The sequence below is a fragment of the Scyliorhinus canicula genome, unplaced genomic scaffold (genome assembly GCF_902713615.1).
Source record: "Scyliorhinus canicula unplaced genomic scaffold, sScyCan1.1, whole genome shotgun sequence".
Lineage (NCBI taxonomy): Eukaryota > Metazoa > Chordata > Chondrichthyes > Carcharhiniformes > Scyliorhinidae > Scyliorhinus > Scyliorhinus canicula.
The window spans coordinates 756,456-773,236 of NW_024055478.1; the positions used below are offsets into that span (position 1 = coordinate 756,456).

The window sequence follows — 16,781 nt, forward strand, 5'->3', positions numbered from 1 at the left end:
GTGCAGGTTAGTGTGATATTACTTCCCTCTTCAACCGTTATTTTGGCAGCCGACTGCTCCACTGTGTCTTGAAGACTCCATTCTGACATTAAATAGCGGGAAAACAACAACAGTATCAGTCTCATATTTACCTACTTAAACATCATCAGCAGCATTATTATTATTTTATCAATAATAACCTCTGGGTTAGAGCAATGAGGAGGAGTCTGAAGTGTTACTGGGACTTACTGAAAAATGATATAGCGATGAAGATCAGAGCGAGACGGTACCTCATGGTCCTTCCTGAGACTGTAACTGTGCAGAGAGAGAAATCCTCTGCCAGAGACAGAAATACAGCTCCCATCCCCCTGCATTTCTGATCCAGCCAGTGAGGGGAACGGAGTAGCCAATATCGCAATCGGGTCAGAGCAGCAAACGGAAGCTATGGGCGGGGAGGCCGCAGACTCAATATTGAGTGCAGTGTGTGGTGACTCGCAGCTGCACTCCGAACTGACGGAGCGGAAATAGCGACAGTTGTATCTCCAGACGTCTGAGACCATCTTGCCCCTATTCACTGTTCAAATGGCTGCAAAGAAATAGGCAGTAAAAGTATGAAGGAATACAAATAACAAGAAGTCCGAAAGTTGAATGAGGCCCTTCGGCCTATCCCTCCTGTACCGTATGAGGTATTTATCCAATTCGTCTTTCAGCCTAACCCAACCCGCATTTTTCACATAGCCCGCCATTCCCCCTTTCCAAGATATAAACAATTCCCTTTTCAAAGTTACATGCAAATGTATTCCTGCCAGCCTTTTATGGCAGTCAATTCTAGATTTGAACATCTCATTTGAATCAGGAAATCTAACATCTCTCGGTCTTTTTCCTATTAATTAGGGGCTGGTTTGGCACAGGGATAAGTAGCTGACGTTTAAAGCAGACCAAGGCAGGCCAGCCGTGCGGGTTCAACTCCCGTACCAGCCTTCCCAAACAGGCGCCGGAATGTGGCGACGTGGGGATTTTCACAGTAACTTCATTTGAAGCCTACTTGTGACAATAAGCGATTTTCATTTCACTTCATTTTCATTCGAGATGCTTGGGCTATGATTTTAGTGGAAACAGTTGCTCCCACAGCGATCCCTGAGTAAGACTTTTCCTTAATTGATTTGATATAAGAAAAACAATCTCACTTTCTCTTCCCAGTTCTCCTTTGTGAAGTCTCCCATTCCTGATACAATTCTGGCGTATCTCCTCCACACCTTCTCGCATGTCTTCAAATTTGTTTCGAAATACTAGTTTTACCCTGTGTAAACATCATTTATATTTTGAAGCACAAACCTCAATATGATTAAAGATTGTGACTCACAAGCTCCAATTTTGATTTCTAGGAGAAAGTATTTGACATTCTTCTCTTGAAATGTAAATTAATTGGCACCAAATCCATCCAATGGCCTCATTCAAGTCCGGATTGAACTGAATCCTCCAGCAGGGGTAGTGAAATTGCAATATGATCATCAGAAAGTCACGTATGGCAACGTCAACGTCAATAGGAAGGGTATCCTGAGTGAGGTCACAATGGGTCTGGCCTCCTGCAGTGTACGGGTGGAACAATGAGCTATAAAGAGTCCGGGTCCCCCTCTCTCCTTCTCAATCTCTGACTCATTTCATTCCCGTTCACTCAGAGAGATTCGGTCAGACATGTTTCTGGTAATACTGACGGCGCTGTTGCATCGTAAGTACAGGGTTATGCTCACCAGGGTAATTTAGCAGATTGATGTAAGAGTATTTGATGGTATTTTCTAGTTGGGGAGAAGATCTATACTGGCGCCGGTTTAGTTCAGTTGGTTGGAAAGCTCGTTCGTTGTGCAAGAGAAAGACCAATAGCGCAGGATTAATTCCCATACCGGCTGAGGTTATTCATGAGGAACCTGCCTTCTCAACTGTCCCTTCACGGAGGTGTGGTGATCCTCGTGTTAAATAGCCACCATTCGGCTCTCCCTGAGTGTAACCTATGACAATCTGGGACTATGGCGACTTTATTAGTAATCTTTATGGTCACAAAGTAGGCTTACATTAACACTGCAATGAAGTTACTGTGAAAAGCCTCTAGTCGCCACACCCCGGCGCCTGCTCGGGCTCATAGAACAGTACAGCACAGAACAGGCCCTTCGGCCCTCGATGTTGTGCCGAGCATCGAGTCTGCACCAACCCACATTAACCCTCACTTCCACCCTATCCACGTAACCCAATAACCCTACTCAAACCCACCCTATACCCGTAACCCAACAAACCCCCCTTAACCTCACTTTTTAGGACACTACGGGCAATTTAGCATGGCCAATCCACCTAACCTGCACATCTTTGGACTGTGGGAGGAAACCGGAGCACCCAGAGGAAAGCCACGCACACACGGGGATGACGTGCAGACTCCGCACAGACAGTGACCCAGCCGGGAATCGAATCTGGGACCCTGGAGCTGTGAAGCATTTATGCTAATCACCATGCTACCGTGCTGCCCACAAAAGGATTGCCGTCTTTTTCCAGTGGAGGTACAAACTCCCCATCGGGGAATTGAACCCCGGTCACCCGCGTGACAGGCGGGGATACTAACCACTATACTAACGAGGAACTGCACATTGACGGATAATTCAGAACGTCCAAATTACCTGTCGATATATATGGTGGAGGGCTTGTTAAATGGGAATTTATACACACATGCTGATAGACACAAGTCTCGATTGATTCTCTTTAACATGGTGCTCTTATATTCATTCACTTTCACAGGTGGATTGTGTGCAGTTCGCGTAACTCAATCTCCGGTTTCCTTAACTGTGTCAGAAGGAGGTTCGGCGCAGTTAGACTGTGAATATACAGAGCAGCTTATATTCACCATGCAATGGTATCTACAGAAACAGACACAGCCTCCAAAATGGATGATTAGCAATGTGGTAACACTGAAAACAGATGAAATCTCTGGACGATATCTGGCAGCTGCTGACGAGTCTACAAAGTCTGGTTACCTCAATATAAGCAGCCTCAGTGTGGAGGACGAAGCGGTCTATTACTGTGCAGAGAGGCACAGCGTCAAATAAAAGCCAAGAGCTCGTACAAAAACCTCAGCGAGTACTTACTTCTCGGATAATGAATTGTGATGCCTCATTGCCCTTGTCCAATTCAAGAGCGATCCGGTCGCGGGATTCCTGGGACCTAGCGCTCTGCCCCCAGTTACACATTTCAGTAAATATCAGGGAGCTTACCCCGAATATTTATGCACCAACGGAGGTCGAAATCAACCAACAGATATGGAATGAGTCTAACTGTGCAGTACGGGCTGTTCTTCCAGACAGTTAACTCAAAGCGACCCAGGGGGGCGTGGGTCTGTGTCAGTCATTGCTGTAAGAAAACACAGAATGAGGTTGAAAATGCGCTATGAAATAGATAATTATTCGGAAAACACTGACTCAGGTAACATCACGACCATTATCCGAAAATACCGCAGATTGTGTCTGATGGACGCTCGGACAGAAGAATAACGGAAATGTAAACGTCGTCTGTTATTATGAAATGAAATTTGAAAATCGCTTATTGTCACGAGTAGGCTTCAATGAAGTTACTGTGAAAAGCCCCTAGTCGCCACATTTCGGCGCCTGTTTGGGGAGGCTGGTACGGAATTGAACCGCGCTGCTAGCCTTCCTTGGTCTGCTTTCAAAGCCAGCGATTTAGCCCTGTGCTAAACCAGCCAGATCGGGAAAGAATTCACTGATTGGCCGACTGGGGGACAGGCTGCAAACTGTAGATCCCCTCCATTGACCTTCTGTAAGGCTTTATTTCCTGCATTGTGTCTCCGCTGTACAGACATATGCGGCAGTGTCTGTCACGGAGTCTCACTAACATCCAGGTCGCTGTGCTTCTCTCAGCTAAAATGAACTGAGTTGTGATCCTGTCCTGATTGCTGATACCCCTCGCCAGGTGCTGACGTTTTCAGTCAGGGTGTTGTCTGTACCATTGCCGGTTATTTCTCTTTACTGTAGTGGAACATGTCAACGATGTTGTAGCTCCATCGGTCACAACCGCTGACTCGGGAGGCTGTGATGCATCTGCACTGTCAAAAGCGTTTGAGAACCATATGTAGATATGCAATAATTTCAGAAAATTAATATGATATACAGCATTTTTAATTCATTAACGGGATATTGGCGTCGATGGTTAGGGCACCATGTATTCCCCATCCCTAGCAGCCCCTCAGACAGTGGCGATGAGCTGACTTCTTGAACCGCTGTTGTCCCTGAGGTGTCGGTACACCCACTGTGCTGTAACGGATGGAGTTCCAGCATGTTTCCCCAGCGAAAGGGAAGAAACGGCGATAGATTTCCAAGCCAGGGCGGTGAGTAAATTAGACAGGACCCTGCAGGTGGTGGGGTTCTCAGCTATCTGTTGCTCTTGTCCTTCTAGACGGCAGTGGTCGTAGGATTGAAAATTTCTGTCCAAGGAACCTTGCTGGTGCATTTTGTAGATGGTACATATGGCTGTCACTGTTCGTAGGTGGTGGAGGGTTTGAATGTTTGTGGAAGGGGGAGCGATCAAGCGGGGTGCTTTGTCCTGGATAGTGTCAAGCTTCTTGAATTGAAATTCAATTTGCTAATATGACCATCTGACCAACCTGCCGATATCCTCTGGTAATCTAGTTCCCTCCTTGCTATTTACCACATCACCAATTTTGGTGTTTTCTGCCACAATTCACATTCGTCCAGAGAAAAGGGAGCGAACGTTTCGAGTCTGGATGACTCTTTGTCAAAGCTTTGTTAAACCACTTGAAGCTGTTCTCACAACACCGAAATGGATCGAAACATTTCAGAGCCTACGCATGAATAACAGCTAAAGTGGATCACATGGGCCTTCGAAGATGCTCCATCATTCAAAAAGCTCATGGTTGATCTTTCTTACATACACCATCGAGCACTGTTCCCAAATCCCTCATGTCCCTTACGTTCACGAATCTATTGAGACTGTCATAGAATCATTAAATTCCTTCAGCGCAGAAGGAGGCCATTCAGCCCATCGATAAAGCACGTACCCTCCGAAAGAGCATCCCACCTAGTGTCAACCTACCCCCCCCCCCCCAACTCTATCCCCGTAACCTAACCTTTTGGCCACTAAGGGGCAATTTAGCATGGCCAATCCACCGCACGTGCGATATCTTTGGACTGTGAGAGGCAGCCGGGAGCACCCGGTAGGAGGAAACCCAGGCAGGCACGGGGAGAAAGTGCAAACTTCACACCGAGGCCGGAATTGAACCCGGGTCCATGGCGCTGTGAGGCAGCTGCGCTAAACACGGTGAAGAAATTCAGCTAACGACGACTCAATGAGGTAGTGAATAATAATAAGTGGGATTAGACCGAATGTCTGTCCTTTAACAGAGCTAATCGATGAGACTGGACGGATAGGTAATAGTTAGTGTTCTGTTATCAGTGCCAGAGTCTCCCATTCTGAAAGCTGTTTGCAGATCCGGATAAGTCATACAAAGAGGGATTTACAGAGAATTACACACTTTCGGCGTCGCCGAAAGAGATCATTTGGGGCGAGTTGGTCTTCATTAGTTTGTTGATAGCACCAGTTCACCATCCACATCACAGATCTGATTCAGTGTGTGGAGGTAAGAGTGTCTGGCCGATTCTTGTATGGACTGTCTACGCCTTTGTAACAGTGCGGGGGTCACCACACAGAGATATAGGGCAGCGTCAGAGACAGGGGCCCCGGCGATAGTTAAAGGAACAATTTCCTTGCCTTGGTGAAAATCAGCAGAAAATCGCCCAGAGAACTTTGGAGACTGATCCACCTGCCCTTTGCCGTACCTCCTCAGTAAATATCTCGGAGATTCCTCGGAATACTGGTTGTACCAGGAGAGCATCTGGCTACTGTATTATACTGTGTAACTGCAGTTCAATGTTGCCGTCTGTCCTTCCAGAAGCTTTAAGACTGGCGGGTCTTGGGAAAACTGAATCTTGGCCACTGGTTCCTGCAACAAGATATAGAATGGGTCAGAAATCTGGGCGTAAATATAACCCATGAAACATACACTGAGGATTTCAGATCAGACTCACAGGGCAGCAAGACCATTATTATCAGTAAAGCACACAGGGTGCACATGGTTCCTGATTGGACAGTAAACACCGGCATTGTTTAAAATATGTTGCTGCTTCTAGCCTCATATCAAAGCGGAAACTCAGATCAGAGGCAGGGTTATTGGGAAATTGTGGGGCGTTTCTCGGTGCTGCGATTGGCTGCTCTCTCTGATCTGACGTCAACTGTTGACGAATCACCAATCATACCACATCCATGATTATGCTTTTCCGTCCTCCCTCACTTGCTGTCTCATATTACCAGTCATTCTGTCTCTTTCTCGCTTCAGCTCACTTTACTTAGAAATTAAAATATAGACAGATGGACAGACGGACAGACGAATAGATATATAGATAGATAGATAGACAGACAGACAGACAGACAGATAGATAGATAGATAGGTAGATAGATAGATAGATAGATAGATAGATAGATAGATAGATAGATAGATAGATAGATAGATAGATAGATAGATAGATAGATAGATAGATAGATAGATAGATAGATAGATAGATAGATAGATAGATAGATAGATAGATAGATAGATAGATAGATAGATAGATAGATAGATAGATGGACAGATATATAGATAGATAGATAGATAGATAGATAGTTAGATGGATAGATAGATAGATAGATAGATAGATAGATAGATAGATAGATAGATAGATAGACAGACAGACAGACAGATAGATAGATAGACAGACAGAAAGATAGATAGATAGATAGATAGATAGATAGATAGATAGATAGATAGATAGATAGATAGATAGATAGATAGATAGATAGATAGATAGATAGATAGATAGATAGATAGATAGATAGATAGATAGATAGATAGATAGATAGATAGATAGATAGATGGACAGATATATAGATAGATAGATAGATAGATAGATAGATAGATAGATAGATAGATAGATAGATAGATAGATAGATAGATAGATAGATAGATAGATAGATATAGATAGACAGATAGATAGATAGATAGATAGATAGATAGATAGATAGATAGATAGATAGATAGATAGATAGATAGATAGATAGATAGATAGATAGATAGATAGATAGATAGATAGATAGATAGATAGATAGATAGATAGATAGATAGATAGATAGATAGATAGATAGATAGATAGATAGATAGATAGATAGATAGATAGATAGATAGATAGATAGATAGATAGATAGATGGACGGAGAGACGGACAGACAGATAGATCGATAGATCGATAGATACTAAATAGCCGCATAATCAATGTCCGCTGTAGAAATGACGACTTGGGAATTTGAAGAAACCCATCCTGAGCCACGTCCTGAACAATTTACTGTTGAGTGTCCAGATGTTTTCACCTCTCTCCCTTCTGTATTCAATAGTGATATATGACCCACAGGTGAAGAGATAGTAGACAATAAATGGAAGCACCTCGATCTGAAACACAATCACTATTCTGGAAATGGGTTTTTCAGGTTTTAACTCAAAATATCTAGTCATCACTTTTAAATCATACAGAACACACCGAGGCCATTCTATCCATTACACGCGTGTCGTTTCTCTTGAAGGGTTTTTCACTTATTCTTAATCTGCAGCCTGCATTCAATATATCTCATATTTTTTAAATTCAAATTTTCTGTTGAAATATTTACACACTTGTCTCTGAAAATTAATTCTCGATCAAGTCTCCATTATAGTTTAACATGGACCATGGGAAATGAGGAAATGGCTGAGGAACTGAACAGGTTTTTTGGGTCGGTCTTCACAGTGGAAGACACAAATAACATGCCAGCGACTGATAGAAATGAGGCTATTACAGGTGAGGACCTTGAGAGGATTGTTATCACTAAGGAGGGAGTGATGGGCAAGCTAATGGGGCTAAAGGTAGACAAGTCTCCTGGCCCTGATGGAATGCATCCCAGAGTGCTAAAAGAGATGGCTAGGGAAATTGCAGATGCACTAGTGATAATTTACCGAAATTCACTAGACTCTGGGGTGGTCCCGGTGGATTGGAAATTAGCAAACGTGACGCCACTGTTTAAAAAAGGAGGTAGGCAGAAAGCAGGAAATTATAGGCCAGTGAGTTTAACTTCGGTAATAGGGAAGATGCTGGAATCTATCATCAAGGAAGAAATTGCGAGGCATCTGGATAGAAATTGTCCCATTGGGCAGACGCAGCATGGGTTCGTTAAAGGCAGGTCATGCCTAACTAATTTAGTGGAATTTTTTGAGGACATTACCAGTGCAGTAGATAACGGGGAGCCGATGGATGTGGTATATCTGGATTTCCAGAAAGCCTTTGACAAGGTGCCACACAAAAGGTTGCTGCATAAGATAAAGATGCATGGCATTAAGGGTAAAGTAGTAGCATGGATAGAGGATTGGTTAATTAATAGAAAGCAAAGAGTTGGGATAAATGGGTGTTTCTCTGGTTGGCAATCAGTAGCTAGTGGTGTCCCTCAGGGATCCGTGTTGGGCCCACAATTGTTCACAATTTAGATTGATGATTTGGAGTTGGGGACCAAGGGCAATGTGTCCAAGTTTGCATATGACACTAAGATGAGTGGTAAAGCGAAAAGTGCAGAGGATACTGGAAGTCTGCAGAGGGATTTGGATAGGTTAAGTGAATGGGCTCGGGTCTGGCAGATGGAATACAATGTTGACAAATGTGAGGTTATCCATTTTGGTAGGAATAACAGCAAACGGGATTATTATTTAAACGATAAAATATTAAAGCATGCCGCTGTTCAGAGAGACTTGGGTGTGCTAGTGCATGAGTCACAGAAGGTTGGTTTACAAGTGCAACAGGTGATTAAGAAGGCAAATGGAATTTTGTCCTTCATTGCTAGCGGGATGGAGTTTAAGAATAGGGAGGTTATGTTGCAATTGTATAAGGTGTTAGCCTCAAAATAAGGGGAAGCAGATTTAGGACTGAGTTTAGGAGGAACTTCTTCACCCAAAGGGTTGTGAATCTATGGAATTCCTTGCCCAGTGAAGCAGTTGAGGCTCCTTCATTACATGTTTTTAAGGTAAAGATAGATAGTTTTTTGAAGAATAAAGGGATTAAGGGTTATGGTGTTCGGGCCGGAAAGTGGAGCTGAGTCCACAAAAGATCAGCCATGATCTAATTGAATGGCGGAGCAGGCACGAGGGGCCAGATGGCCTACTCCTGCTCCTAGTTCTTATGTTCTTATGTTCTTATGTGATAGTGGACTTGGAAGGGCTGCGGTTGTAGGGTGGACGATTTAGTAGCTCGCCGAGAGAAGTGGTTCAATCCTCTCTGCCTGGACTGAAGCTATTGTCGGATGGCGATTAATGATATGTAAGCAGATAATAGGAATGTAGACTAAAGGAGAAAGAAACAGCATGAAATACACAGAGGAGAAACAGAGAGACAGATAAATGGCGAACGAAGATATACAGATACTTTTCTTTCACTTGCTACATTTGCATTTTGATCTTGCCAAAGCAAATGCTGTCGCAGTGAATAGTTGTCAACTCTGCACGTCCACAATTCTCATGAGGACTTTGCCGTGATGGAATTGGTGAGCGAGAACATGTGAGAGTCAATGCATGGAACAGCGTTGCAAGAATAAATTGACCCCAGTTACTACGTTGATTTTGGACTCAGAATATGGAAAGAAGCATATCTCCCAATATACACAGATCTTCCGGAAGCAATGAGACTGACAACGAACAGCCACTGTACTGGTAACTTCAGAGAGCAAGAGAATAATGAGAGACACTCGTCAGTGTATAGATATATCTCAGAGAGAGGAAGAACAATGTTCAGTGTACAAATACCTCCCTGAGATAGAGGACTGAGAGACACAGTCAGTGTACCGATATCTCTTTGAGCGAGTGGGCTAAGAGATGCCAGTCAGTAAACGGACATCTCCCTGAGAGAGTGCACTGAGAGACAGCAGGCATTGTACAGATAGCTCCTTAAGAGAGACAACAGTCAGTGTATCGATATGTCCTTGAGAGACACCAGGAAGTTCATAGATGGGCAGCACGGCATGACAGTGGTTAGCACTGTTGATTCACAGTGTCAGGGTCCCACGCTCGATTCACAACTTGGTCACTGTCTGTGCGGAGTCTGCACGTCGTCCCCCCCCCCCCCCCCCCCCCCCCATGTCTGCGTGGATTTCTTCTGGGTGCTCCACTTTCCTCCCACAAGTCCCGAAAGACGTGCTGTTAGGTGAATTGGACATTCTGAATTCTCCCTCAGTGTACCTGAACAGGAGCCGGAGTGTGGCGATTAGGGGCTTTTCACAGAAACTTCATTGCAGTGTTAAGGTAAGCCTCCTTGTGGCAATAATGAAGATCATTATTATATCTCCTTGAGAGAGATAGGACTGAGAGACACCAGACATTGTACAGATGTATCCTTGAGAGAGAGGACGGATAGACACCAGTCAATGTCCAGACATCTCCTTGATGAGAGACGGCGGAGAGACACCAGTTGATAATTAAAGTGCTTGGGAGTGTGTCGTGCTTTGAGATGGATAGAAAACTGGTGAGCAAACAAGAAGCCAAAAGTTGAATAAATGGGTCTGATTGGCAGGGAGTGACTAGTGTGGTACCGCATGGATCTGTGCTAGGACCCCAACTCATCACATTATTTATTAATGATTTGGACGAGGGAACTAAATGCATTATCTCCACATTTGCTGTTGACACAAAGTTGGATGGGACAGTGAGCTGTGAGCAGGACGCAGAGATGCTTCAGCAGGATTTGGACAGGCTGAGTGAGTGGGCATATGTATGACAGATTAACTATAATGTGGATAAATGTAAGGTTATCCGTTTCGGTAGCAAAAATAGTAAATCAGATTATTATTGCAACGGGTGTAAATTGAGAGAGTAGGATACTCAGGGAGACATTGGTGTACTCGGGCATCAGTCACTGAAAGTCAGCACGCATATACAGAAGGCAGTATGTTCATAGCACCAATTCACCAACCAGATCACAGATCTGGTTCAGTGAGTGGAGGTAAGAGTGTCTGGCCGGTTCTTGTATGGACTGTCTACGCCTTTGTAACAGTGCGGGGGTCATCACACAGAGATATACGGCAGCGTCAGAGACAGGGGCCCCGGCGATTGTTAAAGGAACAGTTTCCTTGCCTTGGTGAAAATCAGCAGAAAATCGTCCTGAGAACTTTGGAAACTGATCCCCCTGCCCCTTGCCGTACCTCCTCAGTAAATATCTCGGAGATTCACCGGGGTACTGGATGTATCAGAAGAGCGTCTTGCCACTGTATTTTACTGTGTCACCGCAGTTCAATGTTGCCGTCTGTCCTTCCAGAACCTTAATAACGACAGGATTTGACCACAGGAATAGAGATATTTTGTTGGAACTGTATAGAGCATTGCTGAGACCACACCTGGAGTAATGTGTGCTGTTCTGGTCCCTTATCTGACGAAGGATGTTTTTGCTATCCAGGGAGAGCAGGGTAGGTTTAATAGGCTGATTTATGGGATGGCGGGAATGTCTTATAAGGAGAAACTACGGCGATTAGGATTATATTCATTGGAGTTCGGAAGAGTGAGACGGGATCTCATGGTAGCTTCAGAAATTCGAACAGGACTACACAGGGTAGATCCAGGGTCCAGAACTCGGGGACATAGTTTGAGGATAAGGGACAAACATTTTAGGACAGAGGTGAGGATACATTTCTTCACCAGAGAGTGGTGAATCTGTGGAATTCATTCCCACAGAAATTATTGAGGCCAAGACGTGTAATTTCTTGAAAGAGTTGGATGTCGCTCTTCGGGTTAAATGGATCAAGGGATTGGGGGGGGGGGATCAGGATATTGAGCTTGATGATCAGCCTTGATCATAATGAATGGCGAAAGAGGCTCGAAGGGCTGACTGGCCTCCTCCTGATTCTCCTTTTTATGCATGTTTCTATGAAATACTCTTTGAATCATCACACAACTGCATAACATAAACGCTCAATGGTGGGACAGTCTCGGTTACTTGGACAATGATCACTGTTCAGCTTTTTGCGCAGCAGTCGCTACACTCCCTAGTTCCTCACTCTGATACTGTGTTATGACCGTCAGTATCTCTGATCAAAGCGCCTATCTAATGGCAGTTACAGAGAGAAACACTGCAGTAACATTCTCCGCAGTCACCCTGCCCGCAGGTTCTGTTGGCTGTTCTCAATTGATCCTCCCGGCCTGTCGTGTGTTATTGAGAGATTGCTCCAGCTGCTCCGGAAACGTAACTCGGAGAGAGGTTTTTGTACAGTGAATGCCGGGTTGTGTATCAGTGTGCGGCTCAGTGGCACAGTAATAAACAGCGGCATCAGCGTTCTCTGTGTTTTCAATGAGCAATTCGCCGCGTTTGTCAGTGTCAATATTCAATTTAAAACGACCGTTACGGTTTTCGCCGGTCGATGCTGCCCTTATAATCCATTCCAGTCCATGGCCGGGTTTCTGTTTGTACCAATGCATGGCGTAAAAACTTGAAACCTCATAACTACAGTCCAGCCGCACGGAATCCCCTCTCTGGACACTTTTTCTGGCGGGGGATTGAAGCACCCGGTCCGAGAGACATCGGCCTGCGAAAAATTAAAGTAAAATAAACAAACGCTTTGTGTTATTTGGTGCAACGTCAGTACCTACACGTTAGCATCGCCAGAATATGGGGCAATATATTTAACTGCACAATGCAGTACATCACTGCAATTAAAGTATTAAATCTCAGGAAGAAAACGGGACACAGGTCAGATCACAAAAAAATGAATGAAGTGGGAAAATATTGAAATGTCGGCTGATTTATGTCAGTCACGTGGTTTTGCTGCGCTTATATTCAGATGACAACCATCCACTTAACAGATTTAAATGTAAGGTATAACGACAAGCAAGGTGGTACGCTGGTGGGAGATCTTCGACCCCCTCTGACTATACATTGTTGAGGTGTTGTCATGTACATAAACGATTTGACAGCTTTTGTACAGGTTCAGCAGGTTCTGTGAGTCTCAGTGCACAGTAATTCAGCGCGGAGTCAGTCAGTTGTGCCTTAGTGACTTTCAGCGGGACGGTCCGACCAGATTAATCGAGCTTCGCTGAAAAGCGGTTCTCTGGAATGCCCTCCGTTTTCTTGCTCCTTCTGTTCCTCTGCAACAAGTACTCCAAGGAGCCGCTGGGATACTGACGGTACCAGAATAGGTAAGGAACGTCGCTGCTTGTAGATGTGAAATTACAGAACAATTCAATGTCACCTCTTTCATTGACTGAGGTGTCAGCTGGTGTCTGTGAAACCGAATCTCCTCGGCAATACTCTGTAAGTGACCAGAGTGGCATTAAATTAAACAATGTCGCTCCACTACCTCACTCCCAACACTTACCTGGGAATTAAATCAGAAGTGTTAAGCAGAAAGACATTCCCCACGGAACGTGACTCAAGGAGGAGGGATTTGATCTAACAACAAAAAGCCCTTTGAACAACTTTCCGTAGGATACATCGGGGTCAGCTGCGGGCAGTGCGGGAAAATGTCTAATTTCCAGATGGGTTTTCAGCGTTAAGTTCAGGTCGGTCCAAATCTTTGTTTCTGCACTTAGAATCAAGGTGTGGATATTTCTGTGTTCTCTGTACTGACCTCTTAAATATAAAGTATGAGATAGATGTGAAACGCAGAGTTACATAGCATTCGAACTTACCAGTTAAGACAGCAGCAGCTGCAATGATAAAGGAAAAAGTAACAGTGAACATGTTCACACAGAGATGATGGAGGGTTTGAAGAGGCTTCTTCCACCTGAAAGTTTTCACTCAAGAACCGGATGGAGGTTGACTCATATCCAGCCTCTTTGCGGATTGGCTAGTTCTTGACAGACATTAGGGGATAACCAACCCATCCATTATTCTTCAAATTATCCAATCAACTCGCAGTTTCTGTGCTCTCCGATTCATGACGTCAGATTTGAGAGGGGCAAGCAGTGAAATTGAATCTGAAATTCGCACCGAGTGTAAATTGTTTTATTCGAAATTGGTTATTCTTGGATCCGCCCTGTTGAGTAGAAGGCGATGAACTTCCACAGGAGGGCCTGCTTCTTAAATAATTCTAAAAGTGTTCTCTCACATCTCGGAACTGATTGTGCAGAAAGCCCACGGTTCGCCAATGCAGATATCCAGTCTGTGAAATATTTAATGTGACATTTATTTATTAACAGTAATATCTCTGCTGTATCCCTCTGCTGTTGTATATTTGTCACGGAATGGATGCTGTGAATATCAATCTTCACACCGACAGTGTTCCTCTGACCAGACGACACGCAAATAGTTTCAGTTCACAACGCATTTATTCAAGCTATAGAAGGGGAGCTAAACACCCACAAGGTGATTTATCAGCTCCCCGATCATAGAGAATACAGAACAATTATAGTTTTCATATATTTCAGTTAATTAACATACACCAACAGAAATAATACCGTGGCACAGTGGGTAGCACTGCAGCCTCACAGCGCCAGGGACCCGGGTTCAATTCCGGCCTTGGGAATTGAACCTGTGTGGAGTTTTCATATTCTGTGTGGGCTTCCTTCGGTGTTCCGGTTTTCTCCCATAGATGAGCAATGTGGTTGCTCATGTGGTTACAGGGCGGGCGATTGGTTCGATCTAAGTATCCCTGCAGACTCGATAGGCCGAATGGCCTCTTTCTGCATTGTTGGGATTCTATGACACAAACGGCAGATGACATCCTTCCTTTGTTTCACGATTCAGCCAGTCAGAGCAAAGCTCTTTCATTTCTGATTAATAATAATAATGTAGAGGGAGGGTAGAGGGTGAAATTGTTCTCCTCACAGCAGAAACGAGGACTGCAGCGAAGGCACTGAACCATGATTGTCAGTGAAGGGTATACGCAGCACATGGTATGTGGTGTACAGTCCGATTAGCACAACGGAATGATTTAAACTGTGTTCTCAGATTTAAAAGTAAAACTGACCACGGATTACTGCCCTTATTCAGACACTAAGGGTGCTGCTCACGACGGGGATTGGCTGATTTTAGAAACAGATACGAACTGTCAACCAATCAGTATCACTGGTGTGAAACAAACTCATCCACCCTCACCTGTTTCCGCCCGAAGTCCGCCTGACTACATCGCGCTTCTCACCCCATCTCTCTTTGTGCATCGTCAGGTGCAGATACTAACATGCGCACACTCAGACACACACACATACACAAAGAAATACAGGCACAATCACACGCACACACCCGAAGCACAGATACACGTATAGACAGGCACGCACACATTTTCTCACACACTGAGACACCCATACTTGGACACAGAAACAGACACACATCCATGCACACAAACACAGACAAACAAGCACAGACACAGTCACCTCTAGATAACAAACATGCATAAATAAACATGCAACAAGATAGAAACGCGGGCAAACAGACGCACAGATAAACACGCAAAACAAAACAAAAGCACACACAAACAATCACACAAATAAAACAACATACAGGAAAACACAATCACAGGGACACATACACTCACGCACAGACACGCAAAACGAGACATACGGACACAGAGACAACACGGACACATAGAACCACACACAAAATACAGGAAAACAGGCACAGGCACACCTCAAGGGCACAGACAGACACACAGCTAAATAGATAAATACACAGATGGACACACACACACATACACATCGGCACACTCACTCTCACACACAAACGCAAACACACATACACCTCCAGACATTATAGTATCATAAAATTTACAGTGCGGAATGAGGCCATTTGACCCATCGAGTCCACACCGGCCCTTTTCGGAAAGAGCACCCTACCTGAGCCCAAACCCAAACCCAAACTTTTTGGACAGTACGAGGAATTTAGCATGGCCAATCCACCTAACCTGCACATCTTAGGACTGTGGGAGAAAACCGGAGCACCCGGAGGAAACCCACGCAGACACGGGGAGAACAGGCAGACACCACACAGACAGCGACCCAAGCCGGGAATCGAACCTAGGACCGTGGAACTGTGAAATAACTGTGCTAACCAGTTGGCTACCATACCCCCCGTTACAGACAGACAAACGCACACACACACACTAAGGCACAGAGATGATAGACATGCCAACATACACAAACATAAACAAATCAACACCAAGGCAAGTACAGACACAGCTAGACACACACATACACCCACACACACTGGCACACAAACATTCACACACACAGACACAAAATCAGGCACCAACGAACCAGCAGACATTCACAGACAAAAACACACAGACATACCCATAAACACTGACACACAGGCATGCACGCGCGCACACACAAACCAAAGACACACACCAACAAACACTCACAAACGCACGCACAGACCTACACATGCACACACAGACACAGTCAGGCAGTCAAAAACATAGATACACGCAATACACACGCACAGATATACACAGACATACACACAGAAGCACAGACCAACACACATCGACATGCACAAAATCACAAATACACGGACAAACGTTTGTTTATGGGCAGCACCGTAGCACAAGTGATTAGCACTGTGGCGTCACAGCGCCAGGGTTCCAGGTTCGATTCCCTGCTGGGTCACTGTCTGTGCGGAGTCTGCATGTTCTCACCGTGTCTGCGTGGGGATCCTCCAGTTGCTGCGGTTTCCTCCCACAGTCCAAAAACGTGCAGGTTTATAATAATAA

The 16,781-nt window shown here is 44.7% G+C and overlaps 1 non-coding gene and 1 gene segment (V, D, J or C); one reads left to right on the plus strand and one right to left on the minus strand.

Annotated features, from left to right (window-relative positions):
* The first annotated feature begins 1,643 nt into the window (after nucleotides 1-1,643).
* On the plus strand, nucleotides 1,644-3,084 carry LOC119959969. The segment is given in 2 exon segments: nucleotides 1,644-1,708; nucleotides 2,761-3,084. Coding segments are annotated over 2 exon segments (342 nt in total).
* trnad-guc lies at nucleotides 2,533-2,604 on the minus strand. Its single transcript has one exon. It is a non-coding gene; the product is annotated as a tRNA-Asp (tRNA).
* Nucleotides 3,085-16,781: the final 13,697 nt, after the last annotated feature.